Source organism: Typopeltis vanoorti, chromosome 2, assembly GCF_054136105.1.
Source record: "Typopeltis vanoorti isolate ZY-2024b chromosome 2, IOZ_Tvanoo_1.0, whole genome shotgun sequence".
Taxonomy (NCBI): Eukaryota; Metazoa; Arthropoda; class Arachnida; order Uropygi; family Thelyphonidae; genus Typopeltis; species Typopeltis vanoorti.
In genome coordinates, this window is record NC_143550.1 from 157065289 (window position 1) to 157091236 (window position 25948).

The following is a 25948-nucleotide window of genomic DNA, read 5'->3' on the forward strand; positions in this document are numbered from 1 at the left end:
AGTTAATGGCTACAACCCCCCCCCTCTCCCCCTTCATAACAGAGATTACATTAAATCTATCACCATTCTTTTTTATTATTATTATTATTATTATTAGACACCTCCAGGGAATCCAAAGACTCATCAAGGGAGGGCACCTGCTCCACTACTCAATCCATTAACTGACCGCAACTAAACCAACGCCATCTGCTGCCACCCACCGCTACTAGTATTTCCAAGGACAATCACAAACATCCATGCCCACGGTGGGATTCGAACCCGCAGCCGTTTGGCTGGAGAGCAGAGACACTAACCACTCGGCCAGCCAGGCTGGCAATATCCAGGGCAAGTCTGGAAAGCTAACAAAAATCCTAAAAAAATATGACCTGACTACCCATTACAAACCACCCATACAGGTGGTTTGAAATGGGCATCCCTTATCTGCTCTACCAAAGACCAGCCACTTCCCCTAACCCTACCTGGAGTATACCAGGTCCCTTGCAGTTGTAAGCTGTCCTACTATGGCCAAACAGGCAGGACAGCTAATATCAGGATATCCGAACACAGACTACATCTGGTTTCACCAATACAGCCACTCAGGACTTGCTGACCATGCACTAGTGTTATTGTCCCCGTTTTTCTCATGCTGGTTTATTTACTGTTAATATCTTTACTTTAACTTTACTTATAGTTTTGTATCTCTTACTCTCAGACTTCGGTTGCCGACAAATTTGTATAGATTAAGGCTGCGCCAGCCGGCAACTAAATTCTGATACACCATCTAAAATACTTAAAGAAGATTGTAGGGATCAAGATATATGCAGTCGTGGTCCCTATTCTCATATCACTATAGGTTTCCCCTTTAAATGCATGGTACGAAATTTTCCAAACGGTAATTCAAATCCGCAGAAGATATGACAAACTCAATTGATTATATAAAGAAAAACACATTTATTATTCCACAAAGACAAGTATACATGTTATTTAAATTCTTAACCTTAGAAGAGTCTGGATTCCCCTTACTTAATTAAACACATTTAAACTTCTGCACTATGATCTCTTACTGGGCATAAATTCTTCACTTCTGTACATATATCTATCCTCAGACTCTCACAATGGCAAACTCTGAAGGAAACATTGATTGATTCTGCCAGAGAGGCATGTGGTGAGGTTGTGTGCAAAGATAAAAAAATCAGAACTCCCTGGTGGACACAGGAAGTTAAAGAGGCAGTGAAGGAAAAGAAGAAAGCATATCAAAAGTTCCTGGCAAATAAGTCAGCTTTTACTCTTACAGAATACAGAGACAAATGTAAGAAAGCTAAACAGTGTGTAAAACTAGCTAAACAAAAGTCATGGGAGGACTTTGGCAAGAATATAGAAAATAAATATCAAGAAGGTGGCAAAATATTCTGGAGGTTGTTGAAGAAGCTTAGGAATGGAGGAAAGAGTGCTGTAAAAGGAATTAGAGATGATAAAGGTGAAATGAAAACAGGAGAAAAAGATATCCTTGAAGTATGGAGTAATTACTTTGAAAAACTGCTAAATGAAACAAGCAGTGATGACAGCACAGTGATAAAAAACACTGACCAGGCATGCAGTCAGGAATACATATCCATACTTGAAGTAGAAAAAGCCATCAAAGGCTTGAAATGTGGAAAGGCAGCAGGAGTAGATGATATTCGACCAGAAATGCTGAAGTATGGTGGTATAAGAGTCTTACAGTGGCTGCACTGCATAGTTCAGAAAGCCTGGACAGAGGGACGAATTCCCGATGATTGGAGTAGAGCTCTCATAGTACCCATATATAAAAAGAGAAATAAAACTGAATGTGAGAATTACAGAGGTATTTCCCTACTGAGTGTTCCTGGCAAGATCTATGCAAGTATACTTGAGAAACGGTTGAGAAGAATTGTGGAAGAAAAGCTTGGTGAAGAACAAGCTGGATTCAGGCCAAATAGAGGCTGTCCGGATCAGGTCTTCACTTTACGACAAATAGTCGAGAAAGCATGGGAATATAACAAAGATCTGTATTTAAGTTTGTCGATTTGGAAAAGGCATATGACAAGGTGCCAAGAGAGAAGCTATTCAATACGCTGCAGTTATATGGTGTCAATGGGGCATTATATCAAGCAATACTTAGTCTTTATTTGAGTTGTGAGTCAGCAGTTAGAATTGAAGGAAGTACAGGAAGATGGTTTAATGTTAAATCTGGTGTGAGACAAGGATGTACATTATCCCCTCTGTTATTCATTATCTATATGGATCACATTATGAAGGAATGTGGTATTAAACCTCATATCAAAATTGGAGATGTTAATGTCAGCTCTTTGCTTTATGCGGATGATGTTATACTTCTAAATAAATCCGCTACAAGTCTGCAAGATTCTCTGACTAAATTGAATAGCTGTTGTAATAGATATGGTATGAAGGTCGGCAATAAAAAGACAAAGACAATGAAAATAGGCAGAATCATTGAAAATGTCAACTGTGTTGTGAATGGAGAACCTGTGGAACAAGTAAAACATTTCAGCTACTTAGGCACAATTTTTACTGAAGATGGTAAACTAAATATAGAAATAGACAACAGAATCAGCAAAGCTGGTATCGTGGGAAGTCAATTGAATAAATTCATATGGAATAAGAAAGAAATTAGTCGGAACACTAAATTAGCTGTATACAAGACTGTGTTCAAACCAATTTTAACTTATGGATCTGAGAGCTGGGTCAGAAGTAAAACACTTGACCAAAGACTAGAGACCGCAGATATGAGAGTCCTGAGAAAGATTAGAGGCGTGAACAGATGGCATCAATGGCAATATCATATTAAAAATGAGGATATTAGGAAAGAACTTGACATTGTCAGCATCCAGGAATGCGTTAGCAGAGCTAATCTCAGATGGTATGGTCACTTAAATAGAATGGGAGAGGAAAGATTAGCAAAACAAGTGTTCTCTGCCAGGTTGGCAGGAAAACGACCCAGAGGAAGACCAAGATATAGGTGGATTGATACGGTACAAAGTGCCTTAGACGATAGAAATATAAGATCTGATAATGTTGGAGTCTTGACAAGTAACAGACTGATTTGGAGGAAAATTGTAGATAGGAAGTTAGTAATGATGTAATTTTTTCATGTAGTACTGTCATATCCTGTACACCCCTTGAGGGTACATGGCAGGAATTTGATGATGATGATGATGACTCTCACAATTAAGTTACCTGATAATATCATACATGAAACATTACATATAAACACTAGACAATTCAATAAATCTGACATGTAATTCTCTAGGACAATAGTACTTATTTCCACTTAATTCTTTCCCCCAAAATATCTGTTAACACTTAACTACTTTCTGAACATATGACATTACTTTTCTTAAATCACTTAAACAGTTCGGAGCTCGGCCTCCTGTTCAGCTGGAGCCTAATATGTTTTCCTCTTAGCAGTAGACAAAAGTGTCCAAATTGCAGACTGTTCTTGTGGCAAAACACGTAAATAGCATGTGTTCTTAACTTCAGTTTCTTTACTCCACGGATACTTTAATCCTACGTTAATATAAGAAAATCTTCGCTTACCATTCTTGCTTTGACTAGGTATTCTGATCTGTTCACTGTACCTCCTCTGATGGCGGGCTTTGTTCTACACGAAACGAAAACACTCATACGCTGACGTGGTGTATGCTGATGTGGATTTCATCAGCGGCTCTTTCTCCAAAATGCGTTGAACACATTGTAGTTGCAGCTTTGACCGATGTAACATGCATAGCAAGGGGAGATCCTTGCTACATGTGGCAGCAAGCTCTACATAACTCTCCTATGGGAAACTTGGTGCCGACGAAACTTGGAGACGAGACACAAGCGATCCGATGTAAGAGACAAGAGAAAAAGAGAGCAATTTGAACTCCCGCCGAAGCTTTTATACTCCGAAGCAGCTCCCTCACTCGGCGTTGTCGTCACGCATATGGCGGCAGCCGATTGGACGCCGTGGCTACGAACTGTCTTTACACGCCTTAAACTTGTACTTAGCTTACACATATTTATCTGTTAATACTACATGACTTTCTACTTTAATTCATTCACAATTACTATCTTAATAAACTTTGGGCTATCTTGACACAGTTTAGAATTTACACATCTGGTTATTTACATTTTCCTGGGATATTATTCGGTACATTTCCCATCAGGAGGCATAAGCATGTCCTTATCCCTTCCTTCTGAGGTAACGTAAATGTTGGGTGGGAAAAAGGATGACTCATCGCTTTTTCCGACAAAACACTAGATACCCACCACAGAATACGCTGAAAGAAAGCCACTTTGCCACACCACAGAAAATATAAATATGAAAGATTATTCCTGGAATCAGCCTCAGCTCTAAAAAAAACTTCCCAAATCTCAACAAATTTGGGTGCATGAGACTGCCCCTAATTTGGGAAGCTTGTATCCTAAGAACATCAGACTAACAGCTAAGACAACCCAATTTAGCCTGTAGGGGGCACCTTTAGGACTCTAGGACCAATGTCAGTTGCCTTCTTCAGCCTCATTTGCTAGTTGTTAGTATCTGTATGCACATATCATAGTTTGACGTTCCCAGAAGGTGGCAATGTAACATTGTTGAATATTTGAAGGTATTTATTAAAGTTTTTTAATTAATATTTTAGTATACGTTGTCATTTCCAGAAAAATTTAAAGTCATATATAACCAACGTATAAGTTTATCTACAACAATTAAGATCTGATAATATTGGAGTCTTCACAGAGAACAAATTAATTTGAAGGAAAATTGTTGATCGGAAGTTAGAAATCTTGTACCCCCCCCCCCCAAGGATACATATCAGGAATTGGATGATGATGATGTGATGATGATGATAATGATAAACTCCATCAATAAAACCATTTCATCTCCCTGATTTCTGATGTTCCTGGCATTTATAAATAAACAGAGCAATTCACTTTTAGGTCTATAACCAGTCCTGCCACTTGTAGGTTGTGATTTCTTCACACCTAACCATTCCCAGTTGCATTTATCACCACTTATCCTATCTCTTCAGGCTCAACTACACCATTCCCATTCTGACCATTCATGCACAACATAGACTACATCTGGACATCATGCACAATGCAGACTACATTCACTACTACTTCCAACATCCTCATGGATGTTGGAAGTAGTAGTGAATTGTGCATGAGGATGTGTCCTTATACTGTGTCTCCTTCTCCACCCTGACTCTCCCCTGTTTCCCTGTCCATCTTGCATTCTCATTCTATCATTAATTATCACTCAGAGGACTACTATTCTCATTTACAATCACTTCAGTCTCACCATTTCCTCTGCACACACCTCTCTTCTATGTTAAAATATAGAAATCTATTGATTTTTAAAAGGCTGTCAGTATGTGTGTGTGTGTGTGTGTGTGCCATTACATGAATAGTATCTATATATGGTGTCAGCATGGATATCTTGTCTTAGTTTTATATAAAATAGTTTTTGAAGAATATATATAGGTTTTAGTATTAAAAATTAATAGGAATAAAGGAGATGACCCGTTCGTTTTATCTAGTAATATTTATGATTGTAATATATAGTATAGTATATTTGACTGTTGTGAATTAAGTATTAATCTCCCTCTTGTAAAAATTCCTGAAGAGATAAATAGCAGTAATGTAATTTGAGAAGGAAAATTTCCTTCTACAAAGTAGCAAGTCAACTAGTCCATCATTTCCTTTCTCCCCCCAGCATCCATTCACAACACACAACCAAACAGGTGTCTACACTACAGACTAACACTATGAGCAAGACTACAGAAATAACTCGAATGGAAAATCATAGTGTAGAGCATGTTTCTGATGTCAGGCTTCACTCAACTAAAGAACGCTTTCGAGAGGTAAGTAATCATTATAGCATTTAGTTATTAACCATTAAAATTAACACCCCAACTGGCAATGACATCTATAGACGTTCAGCAAAATCTGGATACAATTCTGTAACACCTATTGAATGACATTGATAAGAAGTGCAATTTAGTATCACTATTTCATCCACCATTGCCGGTAGAGAGGTTAAAGCTACTTGTTATGTTCTCCCATGTGATATCAAATATTTGGTGGATTAATTGTTATTGTAATTTTTATTATCAGATCCCCCATTAAACCAAAAGAATGGGAAAGGGCCACATCATGGGAATTCATCATTGAAAAAAATAAAATAATAATTCTCCTCAAACAACACTTTAAACATTTTACTGTTTCTGTACTCATCATGCTCTCCAACAGTGCATTTACTCACTCAGCACTCTCCAAGCAAAAAACTTGTTCTTCACTCTCTTTGCTCACTCCCTCCTTATCTAAGTATACCTGTTGTTCTCTGCTTTTCATCCACTGTCTGAATAATCTCCTCTACAAACTTTTTATGAAGTTTATACATCTCAACTATATTTCTGTCTCTGCTTCCTCTTTTCCCTTTTCCACTAGTCTCTGCAATCGGCATTCCTTCTCTCTGTCTTCATATTCAGTACTTCAGATACTTCATACTACTTGGTCTGAATCCTTTCCAAAATCTCTTTTATCTCCTTGAAAACGAGGTTACTAAATTTGCCCAAATGTACGATGATCAACTCCTTGTGTAGTGGAACTATTAATTTCCTTTCTAGTATAGTGATACTTGTGGAGTGTTCATATTTTTGACACACATTAAAAAGTTATCTATTATGGCATATGTGTTATTTTATAGTTATTAATTTCTTTATTTCTGTCATAGTTCTCTTTCAATAATTGCTGCAATTCCTGCAATGTGGTCCTTAAATCAAAGCTTTGCCAGCTCCTCCATCACCATTATCACCCCCCCGAGATCCTCATTCAGTATATCCTCATTAATCAAATAGACATTTGATCATTGTACATGCTCATGTGCTGTCCTTATCTTTCATATTTCATAATCTTGTGCTTCACAACATTGAATTTTCATCTGCCCATCCTCATTAATCAAATACACATTTGATCAGTGTATATGCTGATGTGCTGTCCTTATCTTCTATATTTCATAATCTTGTGTTTCACAACATTGAATTTTCATCCACCCATCTCCCACACAGAAAATTTATTCAAATTCTTCTAGAAAGCCATCACATCTGTGTCTCCCTCATAGTTCTACTCATGAGGAGTGACACAGATTCAAATTTGCATCATATGCAAACAACTGCATATCTTCATTTGAATCTTGCTCAGCATCACTAACATATAAGTTGAAACAACAGCAGTGCTAAAACAGGTACCCATGACACACTATCATTTGCTTTCCTCTTCTGGGAGGAAAGGAGAGGAAATTGGCAGATAAGAGATTGACAAAGAGCTAATCTCTAATCCAAATTACTAATCTGTTATCCAACTGCCATCTACTCCAATTTAAATATCAACTTGCAATATGGCAAATCACCAGATGTTCATCTCCCACCCTATTCCAATATATAAATAAATTGCTAGAATGCAGCCTCCCTTAATAAAACCCATGCTAATCAACCTGCTCTTTCTAATACCTTAATCTTTACTTATCTTTCCAGCCTTAACTACTACTCTATGCATAGATTCACCTCTAATTTTATTCCTGAATCTTAGCAGGAGCAACTTCACTTTCTGAAGTGGAACAATTTTGTCTTTCACTCTTTTGGAAACTTCCATGTTGCAATGCTCTAGCTAAAACACATCTCTCAAGGGAATGGTTAAGAAATCAGGAAGCAGTGCTAAAACAGGAGAATCAGGAGGATTTCATTCAAACATGCAATGATATATCATCAAAACTTAATTTGTCTTTATCAACATTGAATTTATTTGAAAGTTTATTTTTCACTAGGTTAGACTATAATAAATTTAGTTTAATCCTTTATCCCAGTGAGAGCAAACAAAGTTTGCGCCTGAAAATATCTTCAGGACTGAATATAGTGTTGTACTATCTTACCTGGGTAAGTAGTACAACACCAGGCAACTTGTAGCAAAGTTGGAGCAAGCTACCAACACTCCTATCCCAGTATCTCCCATAATGCAAAACACATCTCCTTGTGGATATGTATACTGTTACGCATTAAGGGATTGGCCACTACCCAGACTAGTTTCGACCTTTATTGAGGTCTCTTCAGTGAGAGCCAGGCCCAGAGTTGGAGATACCAGGCAGAAGCAGTAGTAAGGTCATCTTTACCTATAGGAGTTGCCAAAAGGTTTGCCACCTTTTTTTATTAAATTACTCTGGATTTAGAGAAAGATGTTGAAAGTTTATTTTTCACTAGGTTAGACTATAATAAATTTAGTTTAATCCTTTATCCCAGTGAGAGCAAACAAAGTTTGCGCCTGAAAATATCTTCAGGACTGAATATAGTGTTGTACTATCTTACCTGGGTAAGTAGTTGTAAAAGTTTGCACCTGAAAATATCTTCAGGACCGAATATAGTGTTGTACTATCTTACCTGGGTAAGTAGTACATAATTAATTAACATAATAACATAATTAACCTATTTAACCATGCTCTAAACAAAGACGAAATCTCTATATTTAACAAAGGTTAGAATTTTGCTATAGCACCGAAAACGATAGACAAATTTGAAGTTATTTGTAATATGGAAAGAGGCCTAAGATTCATACCCAAATAGAAACTGTGAACATTTTAAACCATAACAAAACAATAACAAGCAACATAACTAAACACGAATTAACAGCGATAAAATCACTTAAAACAAATTCGAACATAGTAATAACCAGAGCCAATAAAGGAAATGCCACTGTCATTTTAAACCATACCACTTATATAGAAAAAATGAATCTGCTGGTCTCTCACAATGACACATACAAATTAGTTAACTACAACCCAACTAACAGAACAAAAAACAAAACAGAGAAACTACTTAAATCAATTACCACATGGCCCGAAGATACAGTCAAAAAACTGTTCCCTCATTACACGTGCTCTCCTAGAATTTACGGGCTACCAAAAATTCACAAAGAAACACCCCGTTAAGACCTATCGTTGAAGGAATTGATAGCCCGACGTATCACTTAGCCAAAAAATTAGCGGCAACACTCAAGGAGTTGGTAGGTCATTCTCCCTCCTATATCAAAAACACACAACACTTCATAAACATCATCAAAGACATTACATTAGAAAAAGATGATTTATTAGTCAGTTTTGACATCTCTGCCCTCTTTACGAATGTCCCAATCAATGACACAATCCTTCTCCTACAGAACAAATTCCCTCCAGATATCACGGCGCTTTTTGCGCATGTATTACGGTCAGATTATTTTGTATGGCAAAACGCCTTCTACTTACAAAAAAGAAGGCACAGCCATGGGCTCATCATTATCCCCCCATTGCTAACTTTTACATGGAACATTTTGAGCAACTTGCCCTAGATTCCTCCCCTCTTAAACCCAAAGTCTGGCTTAGATACGTTGACTATGTTTTCGCAATCTGGTCCCATGGCCACCAGACATTAGACACTTTCCTTAGCCACCTAAACAAACAACACAAACGCATACAGTTCACAATTGAAATTGAAAACACAACATACTTCCGTTTCTAGATACACTTGTCACACGGCTTCCCTCTTGCAATCTTTTCTTCACTGTTTACTGGAAACCGACACATACGGGACAATATATATATACATAAACTCCTACCACCACCCAACACAAAAACTAGGTATCGTCAACACGCTAAAAAACAGAGCTCAGACGATTTGTTCCAGTGAACAGGCACTGAGAGATGAATTTAAAATTATCAGTAATAACTTACAAAAAAACGGATACAGCCAAAACACTATAAACAAAATTCTCTACAAAACCACAATAAAAAACAAAGAAAAACCAGACTACAGTAAAACTATAACCATTCCCTACATTAAAGGAATATATCAGACAAAATAAACAGCATACTACAAAAGTACAACCTCAAAGCCACCTTTAAACCACCTGCAAAATTAAAAAGCTTACTCAACTCATCCAAAGACCCACTCCCTCCACTAGCTCACCCTGGAGTATACCGGATTTATTGTACTTACAACATACTATATATAGGAGAAACAGGACGCACTATTCCTATTAGACAAAAAGAACATAAACAACACTTTAAATGTAATAATTATGGCGAAGCTGGCCTTTCTGATCATGCCCTTGAATACCTTACACAGAATTGACTGGAAAACCACCAGCTGTCTACATCACACTAGAACATGGTATGAACGGAAATTCAAGGAAGCCTGTGAGATTATCAGCAACCACCCCAATCTAAACAACGATGGTTTAAAAATCCCAAACATATGGAAGGTATATATTCGACCTTCCTCACCAAGAACAACTATAAACAGGACTGTAGAAAATCCAGTATTGTAAATCAAAAATAAGAATTGTAATACTAAAAATAGGACACCAATTGTTTCTGAAAGAAAACCATCTAAAATAATGTTTCTTCCTGTCATTGTAAAAATAGAATTTAGCTTGATGTAAAAATTTATTTTTTATTTTATTTTATTTTTCCACCAGAGGTCATGCCAGTAGAATAACATGTGATCAAATCATTGTTTCTCTAGCTTACAGTTAATGATGTAACTCAGCTTGTCAGTATATTTATGTACGCTCCAGATGATGATCTTGATGTGAAGATCGAAATGTTGGGATAATAAAAAAAGTTTTTTTAACACGGTTGTAAATTCCATAAAATTTTTAAAATGATGCTCTTTCCTTGACTACTTTTTAATTGTCCTCATTTCCCCCCCAGATTGCCTGCTTAATTTCACCATTCATTAATTTTACACATTCTCTCCTTATTCTCCTAACATTTGATATAAATTCAAACATCAGTACAGTTAGATATTCTTTAAACAGTTCCTAGCATCACTATTTTCTTTCTTCTGACTTTCCTAATTTCATTCTGTTGCTCTGACCTGTCTCCTGAGCTTTCTGTGGTCATCATTTCCGTCGTTCTGCATATATATCCTTTCCTCAAAAAATCATAATATGGCTAGCCACACCCTGAGTTTTTCATGGTCACTTTCAGTAACTTCATGCATATTAGACACCTCATTTAGAGTAGAATCGCCTGATGCTATAATCAAATCAAAGACTCAGTTCTTATGATTTGGTGAAGCCATTTCAGTGTACTAAAGTCTTAATGGTGCCATATTTTTGACAATTATGATAAATAAAATGTGAAAGAGGATGAATGTAAAGTCTGGTATGGTTTTCTTTCTGCTTACTGAGAAGTAAAGGCTACTGTCTGGTTGATAAAGTAATAAGATATCTAAAATTGCAATCTGATTGTTTTCTTTTATTATTATTATTATTCAGGCCTCCATGAAGTCAAAATGAACTCATCGCAGGAGGTCCTTCCTAAGAAAAACAAAGTCTATCAAGATTCATCGTGGGAGGTCCCCCCCCCCCAAGAAACACAAAGTCTATCATACCACTCCTTAAACTCATTGACCGTTCTCGCTCTCACCACTCCATCAGGCAATGCATTCCACGGTTCAACCACCCTCCATTCAAAGAAATCACTCCTTACCCTCTTGCTCACAGTTTCCTTTCGTAACTTCCAGGGATGGCCTCTTGTCATCGCTCCTTCCCGCTGTTCAACCAAGTGAAAGAACTCCCCAGTGTCAACCCTGTAACCGCCTCTCAATAGCTTAAAAGTCTCAATCATATCACCTCTCCTTCTTCTATTCACCAAACTCTGCAGTCCACATTTCCTCAGCTAATCCTCATAACCAACATTGTACAGTCCTGAAACCATCTTTGTTATCTGCCTTTGTACCCTTTCCACAGTTAATTTATCTCCTTCAAATCCTGGGGACCAAATCTGAGAACAATAGTCCAAGTGTGGTCTGATTAGGGTCTTATACAACGGAATGATAACTGTTTTATCTCTACAGGTCAGCGTCCTTCTCATTATTGCAGCAATCCTCAGAGTTACCTTCACCACCTTTGCAATATGTCCCCTAAATTTCAGGTTTCTATCAATCATCAACCCCAGATCTCTTGTCTCCCCTACTTCTTCCAGTATAACCTCCTTCTATAGAGTATGCAGCATCCCATCGATGTTTCCCAAACCTCAAGACCTTACATTTTGCTGCATTAAATTGACACACAGATTCATTTGCCCATCTATCTAGCTTATTCCAATTCTCCTGCAGGGCTGCTGCATCAGCACTATTACTAATAATCCTTCCCAGCTTTGCATCATCTGAAAACAACTGAATATACCCTTGCACTCCACTGACAATGTCATTGATATAAAGGTTAAACAATATAGGTCCCAATACTGAGCTGTGTGGGAAACCACTTGTAACCCTCTGCTTCCTTGAAACTGCCCCACCATACACAACTCTCTGATACCTATCGGACAGCCAATCCTGAATTCAGTTGACCAATCTGACATCCAGACCCATGTGCTGCAACTTAAATATCAGCTTATCATGTGGCACCCTGTCAAATGCCTTCACTAAGTCTAAGAAAATGGCAGTATATGCATTTCCCTCATCTAATGCTCTTGTAACTTTATCATAAAAGACTAGCATATTGCTAAAACAAGAGCACCCCTTCACAAATCTATGTTGACTCTCATAGATAACATTACTCTCATCTGCCCAATGCTGTATATGGTCCTTTACTACTTTCTCCAAGATCTTACTAACTACCGATGACACACAAACTGGCCTATAATTAGACACTTCCAGTCTGCTACTGCCCTTATGCAATGGCACTATCTTACCCTCCTTCCATTCCGTGGGCACCTTTCCCACAGCCAGACTATCATTGAAAAACCAAGTCAAAGGCACTGTCGGTACCCTAGCACATTCTCTCAAAACTCGTGGTGAAATACCATTCAGACCCATAGCTTTACTGACATCCAGAGTACTCAGTATTTGGAACACACTCTCCTCTTGTGCCTGTAAACCTCGAATCTGCCCAGTCCCTCTAGCATTAAAACTGACTCCTCCAGGATGAAATACTCCAATAAAGTGTTCATTGAACAATCCCACTATGTCCTCTGCATCAGTCACTCTATTTCCATTTTTATCCCACAATATCATTCTTCGACAGTCATTTCTCCTTCTACTGGCCACACATCTAAAAAATTCCTTAGGATTTACTTTGTATCTTAGGGCCAAACTCCTCTCATATTCCAGTTTCGTCTTCTTTACCATATTAGTCACTCTTCTGGCCTGTGTCTTATACTCTTCATGCATCTTCTCTTCACCTGTCTCCTTATATCTCTTCCATAGCCTCTTTTTTGCATGCAATTCCTGCTTAATATTGTTTGTCATCCACTTTACTCCATATTGTTTCCTCTTGTTCACTTGTGGTATACAACTTACCATTGCTGCTAACAAATATTCTTTCATAATTTCCTGCACACTAATGATATCCCGGCCTTCCAATTCCTCCTTCCATGAAACTTCCCCAAGTTGACGTCTTAGACAATTATAATCATCTGCCTTATAATTCCACATACGTTCCCATCTCTTTGATACTCTTGCATGCCTATTCATTTTCCAAGTCAAAACCATATGGTCACTCTTTCCAACTTGTGGGAGAGATGTCATCTCAGTTATTATCAACTCTTCTGATGCTATAACCAAATCCAAAAATCTTGAACCTCTTGTTCCCTCTATTACATGTTGCCTAAGACATTTGCCCTTCAAGAATTCTAGAAATTCCATTCCCTTATTGCTACATGCATCTTCCTCTCCCCAGTTTATACTGCTGTAGTTAAATCTCCCATAACAATCATTCTTCTTGCTCTTGCCAAACTCAACTGTCTAAACATTTCCTGGTCCCCACCCTCTGTGCTCCTGGGTCTGTAGCAACACCCCACTAAATATCCTGTCTTGCCCACCTCTTCCTCACACCATATGCTTTCAAAATCATTAGTGCCACTGCCTTCCAAAGAGTCCACTCTTAGAGGACATAGGTCGTCACTTATCATAAGCAGTACTCAACCACCACGCTTTCCATTCCTATCCTGCCGAAAAATGCTGTACCCAGCGACTTCTATTCTTGTCATTATATCCTCTTCTGTTAACCACGTCTGAGTGATCCCAATAATTTTTGGCCGGGCTGATGCTATCCGCACCACCAATTCCTCTCCTTTATTCTGGTTACTCCTGGCATTAGTATAGAGCATATAAATGCCATTGTTTCTATACCCAGCATTATCCCCTCTAGACTCCACTGGGCTCATTGTTAGCTGATGTCGTCCCCCTTCTTCCAAGTACCCATTCCCACAAGAGGCAACCCCTGTTACCATCCTCCCTGGGACACACTGACTTGTTCAGAACAGTGAGATGCCTATGTCCTTCCTCATTCAAATGTAAGTGGTCTCTCGCATACAATTCCTCTCTGTCCTCAAACGTACTCGAAGCATCCACATATTCTAGTCCTGTCTTATCACACATTCTAGCTATTATGTCATTCAATATTACTGCTCTTCTGCTCAGCTTGTCATTATCATACCTAGGCAACACACACACACTATCTTTTCTCTCTGTGTCTTCTTTCGTACCACCTTAAGCAAGAATCTTATATCTCTCTCGCTTCCCTATTTACACCACCACTCAAGTCATTTGTTCCCACCATCACAATCATCTCATCCACCCTTTCACCTCTCTTAACTGCCAAAGCCACACTTTCTGTCGTTTCTCCTGGCAAACACTCCTCACGCATCCTATCTTGAACACCACGGATCATTGAGTCCCCATACATTATATTCTCTCTCTCCTATTGTTTCCATTTTCTCCTCTTCTTTCATTCCCAGACCTCTCTCATTCCCTCTCTCCTACTGTTTCCATTCTCTCCTCTTCTAGCACTCCCATACCTCTCTCTCTCATTCCATCTCACCTATTGTTTCCATTCTCTCCTCTTCTAGCACTCCCATGCCTCTCTCTCATTACGTCTCGCCTGCTGTTTCCATTCTCTCCTCTTCTAGCACTCCCATCCCTCTCTCCTACTGTTTCCATTTTCTCCTCTTCTAGCACTCCCATACCTCTCTCTCTCATTCCATTCTCTCCTCTTCTAGCACTCCCATCCCTCTCTCCTACTGGTTCCATTTTCTCCTCTTCTAGCACTCGCATACCTCTCTCCTCTTCTAGTACTCCCATACCTCTCTCTCATTCCGTCTCTCCTACTGTTTCCATGCTCTCCTCTTCTAGCACTCCCATACCTCTCTCCTACTGTTTCCATTCTCTCCTTTTCTAGTACTCCCATACCTCTCTCTCATTCCGTCTCTCCTACTGTTTCCATGCTCTCCTCTTCTAGCACTCCCATACCTCTCTCCTACTGTTTCCATTCTCTCCTTTTCTAGTACTCCCATACCTCTCTCTCATTCCCTCTCTCCTACTGTTTCCATTCTCTCCATTTCCACATCAAATTCCATTCTCTCCTCTCCTATCATTCCCAAAACTCTCTCTCTCTACCCTACTCTGATTTGCCTTGCATTTATCTCTTCCATTCTGCTAATCTCATCTTTCATACTTCTCCCAAGACATTCCACCTCCTCTTTCAGTTCCTCAATCTCCCTCTGCAGGTCAGTCACTCTTAATCGAAATTCACTCTCCCAAACAAAACCATCTCCTAAACTTTCACAGTCACTCACGCCTTCTACACTATCAACTATTATTTTCTCATTCATATTTTTTTCTTCATTCTCTCCTATCACACTACTCGTCTTCCGGTATTCATTTCCCATTCCTAGAGCAACAAGGTCGGTTATTGAGATATCTACTGCATTTATTTCCTGCCACTGTCTGCACTTTATGCACACACACCCCTCCCTCTCTCACAAGCCAGATATCCAATTCCCGAGAAGCATACATGCCACAAACTCCTTTATTATATTGCGTATAATAAAGTTCTTAAATGGCAGAGGACTTGGCGACACGCCATTTGCGACTGCAGCTGAATCCGCCATTATTCATTACTGCCGAGGGACTACTAGCATAATCATTAATTATTCAAAATAGTGTCACTAATTAGTGTCAAAAATAAACGCTAAATAAGTATTAGGGAGTATAAATAAATAAGAAAAGTACAAACAATTACAAACAAAACAAAACATTAAGTACACTAAATAAAATGAAATAAAACTTAGCTTCGTCTTGTCTTCCACTGTTATGCATCCAACCCAGTCTTCTCGGTAACCAAAATACACAATATCACGACAACAACTAACTTCAAAAAACAACCACTTAAGTACACTCGTATTCCAGAGAAACAATTTAGCACTCAAAAATGTAGAAAAACGGACTATTCACCGATTAACTGGATACAATGGTAAAAGGTGTTGATTATATTGACGAACTCTTGTAGGATTCTATACGGAATCCGTGCCACACTGTGAAAACATCATCAACATATCCATACCATAAAGGGCGGCTTAGGAAGGATGCTATTCTGTAAACATTATTCAAATCTATAATAAGTTTAGTTTAATCCTTTATCCAAGTGTGAGCAAACAAAGTTTGCACCTGAAAGTATCTTCAGGACTGGGGTAAGGTAGTGCAACACCAGGCAACTCGTTGCAAAGGTGGAGAAAGCTCTCTCATCACTCCTATCTCAGTATCTCCCATAATGCAAAGCACATCTCCTTGCAGATATGTGTAATGCTATGCATTAAGGCAAGGGCCACTACCCATACCGGTTTCGACCTTTAGTGAGGTCTCGTCAGTGGGAGCCAGGCCCAGTAGTGGAGATACAAAGGCAGAAGCAATGAGAGGTCATCCTGACCTATAGGAGTTGCCAAAGAGTGTGCAACCTTATTATTAAATTACTCCGGATTCAGAGAAAGATGTTGAGAGCTTATTTTTCACTTGGTTAGACTATAATAAGTTTAGTTTAATCCTTTATCCAAGTGTGAGCAAACAAAGTTTGCGCCTGAAAGTATCTTCAGGACTGGGGTAAGGTAGTGCAACACCAGGAAACTCGTTGCAAAGGTGGAGAAAGCTCTCTCATCACTCCTATCTCAGTATATCCCATAATGCAAAGTATAGCATTACACATATCCGCAAGGAGATGTGCTTTGCATTATGGGAGAGCTTTCTCCACCTTTGCAACGAGTTGCCTGGTGGAGAAACTTCACTTCCTTCACTTACTTTCTTATAAGCACTCTGTTTTTCTGCATTATGAATTTTTTTTTATATAGATACTTTCATCAGCTGCATTGAACTGGCTACTACCATTGCTCTGCTTTCCTATAATCATCTAAGAACATGAGTAGCCACTGATCAACATTTGTATAGTCTAGTTCAAAGCATATAGAACTAATCTTTTGTTTTCTTCTTTCATTCCATCTACTTCTGTTCTTTGGAACAACCCTTCCTATACTGCCTTTTCATGAACACAACTCTTAGCTTTTCAAGAAACTTAATAGATTTCTTATTTTACTTTAACCAGTTTACTTTAACCTTCACATGGCACTGTTTTGTTATAGATCTTGTTGTCTCTCATGTGCAGGATCACTGTATATGCATAAAGATACAGTGGGTAGATCATTGTAGTAGAAGATGATTTTCCTTTGTGAGTGTATGTGTGCACACGAGCGTGTCAAGAGCCATAGAAGGACTCAGACTGAGAGGTCAGCATGGTGTCATCTGGATGTATTAGAAAGGTGGAAGCATAGAGCTTGGGGTTATTTTCCACAGAAGCTGCTCCCATTAGTTTTTTACAAAAGACCAGAAAGTTCAACCACCACTGAGCAAGAATCAAATATACATCACATCAGCATATCCTGCAGTGAAAATGTGAGAGGCACAACAATAAAATGCAAATTTTAGTTACATCAGAATAATCAGAATTTAGTTTGAGTTTGCTTCAAGATTATGAGATATGCAGAAAATGTGAGAGGCACAACAATAAAATGCAAATTTTAGTTACATCAGAATAACCAGAATTTAGTTTGAGTTTGCTGTGTACCGAGGACCAAGAATTTTGCTCCATAATATTATAGTTATTAATAGTAACCAAAAAAAAGTTAGATTTAGATGTTTAGATATGCTCAGAATATCCTGTAAGTGGTGCTTGACAGGCAAATGCATAATGGCAGTAAATTAGAATGTAGTGTGATGATTGGCAAGTTTGCAGATTTAAATAAATTCATTCTAATTTACTGCCATTGTCAGGATACTGTCCTTTTTAGTGCTGTGCTGTATTTAGCAATACTAAAATTCTAACTCTTTGTTTTGTGATTGAATTATTTTATTAAAATTAGAAACAAAGATATTTTCTTTTATTCCTTCCTTTATTCTAATTAGTCATAATGTTTTTCTCTAATAGTTAAACAGTGGAATATCTCATCTACACAATACAGTCAGCCAGGAATCAAGTTCCCCTTTATCTATTGAATTACCATCAACAATAGTCACTACTACTTTAAGGCCTTCTGGGACCTCTCCGAGGTTTGCAATTCCCCTTAACTGTGTCCTTGCTAAAGAGGGAGAGGTAATCAAGTTGGAGGGACATATTGAAGGTAAAATAAAATATTTCATGTCTTTCTGAAATTATATTAATTAGTAAAGTGAAGACAATATTGATTAAGAATAATCAACTGTGAAGACTATCATTTTTCAAAAGGGAAGCTTTATGCCTTTCTGGAATCGAGAATTCTGCTGGCCATAGTGTTTTTTACACAGTCAAGCACATATAGGTCTCAGAGAAAATAGCAAAGGTGGAAGCATATCCACCTTTATTGTGGATAGGTGTCATCTACACCTACATCATCTGTTGGTGTAGATCATAAGTTGCCAAACTTTTTTAGGCCACCTCCCACTTTGCAAGACATAAATTTTGTAACGTCCCCCATTATAACAGTTTGAATAAAACCATATTTCAAATACTCAATACTGTACTGTCGACATTTCTTCTTATTTTCAGACATAATGAAGTAATAAAATTTGCCAAAATATTCACAAAATAAAAGATTTAATTTACACTTTGTATGACTCCACTTATCTATCACACTTTCGACTGATGATTGTTGGCAAAGCACATAAAAAATAATGAAACTTATTCCTAAACCACTGGTATTTATAGATTTGAAATCTAGCCTGAATCGACTTGCATGCATTGACTTGTTTGTGATACCATTGTACTCATGCTTTGAACAAGTCAGTGCAAGCACCCATATTCCTGTCAAAACATGCTGAATTGAGTGAATTACCTACATAATAGTTGACCGACATACTACTAGTTAAGACTCGTCTGCTGCATTGATAGACTAAAGCCTGTATGGCATGATCAATTTTTACAATAGCAAAAAATGAATAAATTCTTTGAGTATATAAAAAATAGAAGTTAAAATATCATGTATGACACGTTCAATTTTCTCATTGACATAGAAAATTGACATCCATTTCTATCTGACATGGTAAATTTTCAAATGATTAAATAATTGAAATAGAAAATTGATAAAAAAAAATTGATCGTGTAAGACGGGCATAAGATGAATTAAAATTCAATATTTAAATTTTAAACGATTATCTAATTGCAAAATCACGAAAATAATTCATTTTTAAATATATATTATTAATTTCTTCTATAAAGAACCACCGACACCTAAACCACCTGAACGCCCCCAAATTCTTCTGATCCCACTATAGCCCCCCTAGAAGGCTTCAGCGCCCACTTTGGGAACCTATGGTGTAGATGATGATTGTAGTTGCGGTTCGTTGTAGTTGACGAATTGAGTAGTGGAGACAAATTTGTAGAGTAAGTGCCCTCCCTTGATGAGTCGTTGGACTTCCTGGAGGTGTCGTGAAATAATAATTTTACTTAGCTGTTTATCCTGGATAAAATACATAAATGCTGTCCAAGAAACTAGATGCTTAAAGCTTTTAATTTAATTTAATATTAATATAAAAATATAAATATAAAATTTACTTTAATTTTAACATAATTCAATTTGCAATTTGAAGCTGTAATATAGTTTATTATTTGGCCATTTTATCTTGGGTATAACTGAGTCCGAATCATAAATAATAATACTTAAAATATGATGGTATGCACTTATCTACTTGCTGGTGGCAGTCATACTAAAGCTCATAGCAATTATAAACAAATTATGGGTATGTGAAAAATAATTTTAAAACACAAATTATTTAATTAATTTTAAAAGAAAAATAATTTTATCAGTCATATTATATCTGATCCCTTGCCAAAATTATTGGATGCAGTTTCTGTCTAACTCTACATATGCCTTCTTGCATTTGTATGGTTGGGTTTTTTGTATCATTTACAAAGATTTTGACGATTTGATTAATGATAATTTTATTAATGAGATGACAACATGGATGATGTAATAAATAAAATAATTTAATTATTATTTCCTATATTTCACCACTGTAAAATTGGTATCATCATGGAACAGCACACAAGTAAAGACACTACATGTATAAGAGAAAGTGGTATGAAGAAAGTAACTGGCAGTTGGGCTGATGGTGGTCTGCGAATAAGTTTTCCTAGATGAAAGATAGTTGTATATATCTGGACTTATTCAGGTTATGATTTTTTTTAGGATACAGGCAGAATAAAGGAATAGTCTTTTATAGTTGTATTTGTTTCTGTGAAGTAAAGGGCCTTCTTCTAGTGGACTCCATGGTATGTATTCAAGACATGGTCTGCAAATCATGAGCTGCTATACCATATGTAGTCTTACAGAAAGAATTTACACAGCCAACACCAGATTCTGGTGTTGGCTGTGCTGTCCTACTTGGATTTTTCTGGTAAATACCAGGTAGATCTTTGGAATGCAATTGGTCTTTAGGAGAGTGAATAAGGAGCTCCACAGGGCTCAGTACTAGGACCTATATTGTTTAACCTTTATATCAATGACATTGCAAGGGGATATTCAGTTGTTTGCGGATGATGCGAAGCTGGGAAGGATTATTAGTAATAGTGCAAATGTGGTAGCCCTGCAAGAGGATTTGAATAAGCTAGATAGATGGGCAAATGGGTGTGTCAGTTTAATGCAGCAAAATGTAAGGTCTTGAGGTTTGGGAAACATCGATGGGATGCTGCATACTCTATGGGAGGAGTTATACTGGAGGAAGTAGGGGAGACAAGAGATCTGGAGTTGATGATTGATAGAAATCTGAAATTTAGGGGACATATTGCAAAGGTGGTGAAGGTAACACAGAGGATTGCTGCAATTATGAGAGGGACACTGACCTGCAGAGATAAGAGGGTTATCATTCCGTTGTATAAGTCTCTGATCAGACCACACTTAGACTATTGTTCTCAGATTTGGTCCCCAGGATTTGAAGGGGATAAATTAACTGTGGAAAAGGTACAGAGATGGATGACAAAGATGGTTTGAGGACTGTACAATTTTGGTTATTAGGATCGTGGACTACAGAGTTTGGTGGATAGAAGAAGGAGAGGTGATATGATTGAGACTTTTAAACTGTTGAGAGGTGGTTACAGGGTTGACACTGGGGAGTTCTTTCGCTTGGTTGAACAGCGGAAGGAGCGATGACAAGAGGCCATTCATGGAAGTTATGAAAGGAAACTGTGAGCAAGAGGGTGAGGAGTGATTTCTTTGCATGGAGGGTGGTTGAACTGTGGAATGCATTGCCTGATGGAGTGGTGAGAGCGAGAATGGTCAATGTGTTTAAGGAGTGGTATGATAGACTTTGTGTTTCTTAGGAAGAAACCTCCCACGATGAGTCTTTTGACTCCATGAAGGCCTGAATAATAATAATAATAATAATTTGTGTGTGTGTGTGTGTGTGTGTGTGTTGGTCTGAAAGTGATAATCGGATACATGAGATAGCAATGGTTGTTTTACTAGTCTTATGTTTGGTAGGCAAAGAAAAGTACTTGGGTGTGAGATGTTAGTATTTTTTGATCTGGTGGAGTCCATAGCCATTGGATATTACATATGTCATTAATTCATGCATGAATATGTGTTCTGTAGACAGAAAACACTAGGGATCCATCTGGTTGGCATATAATCAAGGTATCTACGAAAGCAGACTTTTTTTTTCTTTCCAAAAAGCAAATTTGTGTATTAGGTCCCCACCAGATAAAAAATATTGACATTTCTTATCTACATGTACATTTCCCTATTCCTCCCTCCCAAACATCATAGACTGCAGTAAGATCATCACCATCCCATGTATAATACATCTCAGAAGTTACCAAAAATCCTGAAGAAATACAGTTTAGTTACTACCTTCAAACCACGCAGAAAATTGATATTCCTTATTTGCTCTCCCCCCCCCCTAAAGACCAGCTGTGTTCTTTAGATTATTGGTGTCTATCAGATGTCTTGCAGCTGTAAGCTGTCCTGCTATGGTCAAATAGGCAGAAAAGCCAATCTCTGAACACAAAGACTACATTCAGCTGTCGATGTTTTTTTTTTTTTTTTCCTGCATTCATCCTTTTAAATGCCAAAACAACAATCAGGTTCATTCTTATGAATTGCTATTACTGATCTCAGACTCAAGTGTTCAAACTCAGTACAACAAAACCTTATTTTAATTATTCTAGCTGAAGTCAGAAATTACTTCAGATATATTCAAATAATATATTTAATTGATCAAATATTATTTATAATAATTATATACAATCATTAATAAACATATATACCATATATACACAATCATTGAACTATAAATTAATAATAATTAATTCACTCTCTAACCATCAGACATATAAAATTTATACAAAAAAAAAATACATAGTAACACTAGAGTAGAATCTTGAAGAAATGAAAAGTCGATGATTGACTATGTGATAGTTAAGAATGAAGCTATGAAGTATGCGAGAGATGCTAGAGTACCAAAGTGCTAACGGTCCCTAATTGCTTACTGGAGATGGTGAACAAGGAAAAGATGAGCAAAAAAATTACAACAAGAGATCATACAGAAAGATTAGATTGCAGTCTAGAAACTAAAAACAAAGGAGAATCATGAAATGTTCTATATAAGGATAGCTCTAGCTCAAAAGATTGAAACCCTAGGAGATGAGAAATATACAAATTACTCAGAATAAAGTTGGAAGAATTTTAAAGATTGTTAACCTCTCCACAGGTGTGCTGAAAGTCAAAGGGAGGTCAAAAGGCCATCCTAGTAGACAGAAGAGGTGAAAAGAGAAGTAAAAATAAAGAAAAGTTTTGTGGGAAAAATACTTAACAATGAAACCAAGAGCCAACTATGGTTCTTACAAATTACAAAGAACAAAAATGAAAAATGCAGTCTTAACAGAAATCATGAGAAGAATTATGCAAAACAATAGTAATAATAATCAGAAATTATAGAAGTTCTTTCAGTTGGTGTTACAAAGTACAAATATACTTGATAAGAAATTAATTCTTCATAAGCAAACCAAGTTTGTGTGTTTAAGTATCTTTACAACTCAGCTACTTGTGTATAAAAGCTGTTGACTTCACACCAAATACCTTGGTATCCCATAATGCAAAGCATGCTTCCTTTTCAATGTGTATGTTGCCATGCATTATTATTATTAAGAGAGACCTCCAGGGAGTCAGAGACTCATTGAGGGAGGCCACATACTACACTCACCAGCTATCATACTTATTCGTGAATTCATTCACACTGCTTGCGCTCACAACATCCAAAGGTAATCACAACATCCATGCACCACCCTCTTAGAAAAAAATCTAGCCCTCACACCCTTCTTGGCAGCCTTCATTCTTGGCTTTCAAGGATGCCCTCTCGTCCTTTTGCCACCCTCCATAAATTGAAAAATTCCATCACTTGAAATCCTGTATGACCCTTTTAGAAGTTTGTAAGTCTAAATTATATCATCTCCCTCTTTCTCCTGTTTGCTAGTGCCTGCAGTCTACAAATTCACAATGTCTTCATAATCAGTATTCCACAATCCTCCAACATCCAAACAACATCCAAAGGTAATCACAACATCCATGCACCACCCTCTTAGAAAAAAATCTAGCCCTCACACCCTTCTTGGCAGCCTTCATTCTTGGCTTTCAAGGATGCCCTCTCGTCCTTTTGCCACCCTCCATAAATTGAAAAATTCCATCACTTGAAATCCTGTATGACCCTTTTAGAAGTTTGTAAGTCTAAATTATATCATCTCCCTCTTTCTCCTGTTTGCTAGTGCCTGCAGTCTACAAATTCACAATGTCTTCATAATCAGTATTCCACAATCCTGATTATTTTAAATACTCTCCTTTGTACTCTTTCCAATATATCAGAATCACAACAGAAACCAGGAGATCAGACCTGCGCACAATAGTCCAAGTGAGGTCTTATCAAGGCCTTGTAAAGAGGCAAAATAACATCGTTATCTTTAATTAATGAAATAAAGAGCCAAAAGGCTTCACTTCAGCGATGTAAAAATTATTTAAATTAAGGGGATATTTAATCCCACATTATTTCAAAGCTGAATAAGGGGATGAGTTTTACATTAGGGTTAATGCTAAGAATAGTGATCCTAGCTTTATCCACCTTTACTACGAGTTGCCAGGTATTTGCTTATGCTTGGACTCGCCGAACTTTTATAGCTTGCTACATTTGGCATGAAACTCTTTGATTTCTATCTTAGAGTTTCTTATTCGGCTTTGAAATAATGTGGGATTAAATATCCCCTTAATTTAAATAATTTTTACATCACCAAAGTGAAGCCTTTTGGCTCTTTATTTCATTAATTTATTTGTGTACCTCTTTAACGACTCGTACTGTAAAGTACTAAAGCTATTATCACTACAATCTTGGTATTTATTGGCCTACCTACTCACTGATGAGACCTCAATAAAGGTTGAAACAGGTCTGGATAGTGACCTATCTCCCTTAATGTAAAACAACATACATCTCCTAGGGGATGAGTTTTACATTAGGGTTAATACTAAGAATAGTGATCCTAGCTTTATCCACCTTTACTACGAGTTGCCCGGTATTGTACTACCCAGGTATTTGCTTACGCTTGGACTCGCCGAACTTTTATAGCTTGCTATATTCGGCATGAAACTCTTTGATTTCTATCTTAGAGTTTCTTATTCAGCTTTGAAATAATGTGGGATTAAATATCCCCTTAATTTAAATAATCGTTATCTTTACATGTGAACTTTCGTTTCAGCATTACAATTATCTTTTGAGTTGTATTTGCATTCTTTGCCACATGGCCCCTAAACTTCAACTTCCTATCTATTAATACTCCAAGATCCCTAGCCTCGTCAGTGTCTTCTAGCCTAATCCCACCAATGTAATACGGCATTGGATATCTAATCATGCCGAAGTGAATGACTTTACATTTACTGACATTGAACTGACACCCATTTTCCTATGCCCACAATTCCAGCCTATTCAAATCATTCTGCAAAGACTACATATCAGCAGCATTCCTGATTGCCCTACCTATCTTTGTAGCATCATCAGCAAATAACTGTATGCTGCCTGTCAAATCCTTCCCAATATCATTAATGTACAGGTTGAATAACATTGGACCAAAGACTGATTTTCCCTGTGGTACACCATTGGTTATCTTAAATCTTGTAGACTCACATCTCCCATATACCACTTTTTGATATCTGTCAGTCAGCCATCCTCTAATCCATACTAATATTGTATAACCCAAATCCATTTTCTCCAATTTATGCTACCATGCTGTATTCTTTCAAAAGCTTTAGCAAAATCCAAAAGTATCATGGTGTATCCATTCCCCTTTTCTAGTTCAATGGTAACATTGATATAGAATGTGAACAAGTTGCCCTAGTAAACCTTCCCTTAGTAAACCCATGTTGTTCATTGCAAAGTAGAGATTCACTGTCAACCTATTTCTGAATGCAGGCACTAACCAATTTTTCCAAAATCTTCACCACCACTCCTGAGATAGTAATTGGTCAATAGTTGGATAAATAGGTCTTTGCACCATTGTGCAATGGAATTACCATAAATTCCTGCAGAATCTTCCCTGTTCTGAGACTCATATGAAACATCCTAGTCAGAGGAATGGCCAGTTT

The 25948-nt window shown here is 37.4% G+C and overlaps 1 protein-coding gene across 1 annotated transcript in view; it reads left to right on the forward strand.

The window, feature by feature from the left end:
* Positions 1 to 25948, forward strand: part of LOC150109560 (coiled-coil domain-containing protein 141-like) — a 451763-nt gene that overhangs the window by 414794 nt on the left and 11021 nt on the right. Inside the window, exons 34-35 of the mRNA XM_090409020.1 lie at positions 5714 to 5861; positions 18283 to 18475. Of these exons, the coding sequence (XP_090265146.1) occupies positions 5714 to 5861; positions 18283 to 18475 (341 nt within the window). The remainder of the gene's footprint in view (positions 1 to 5713; positions 5862 to 18282; positions 18476 to 25948) is intronic.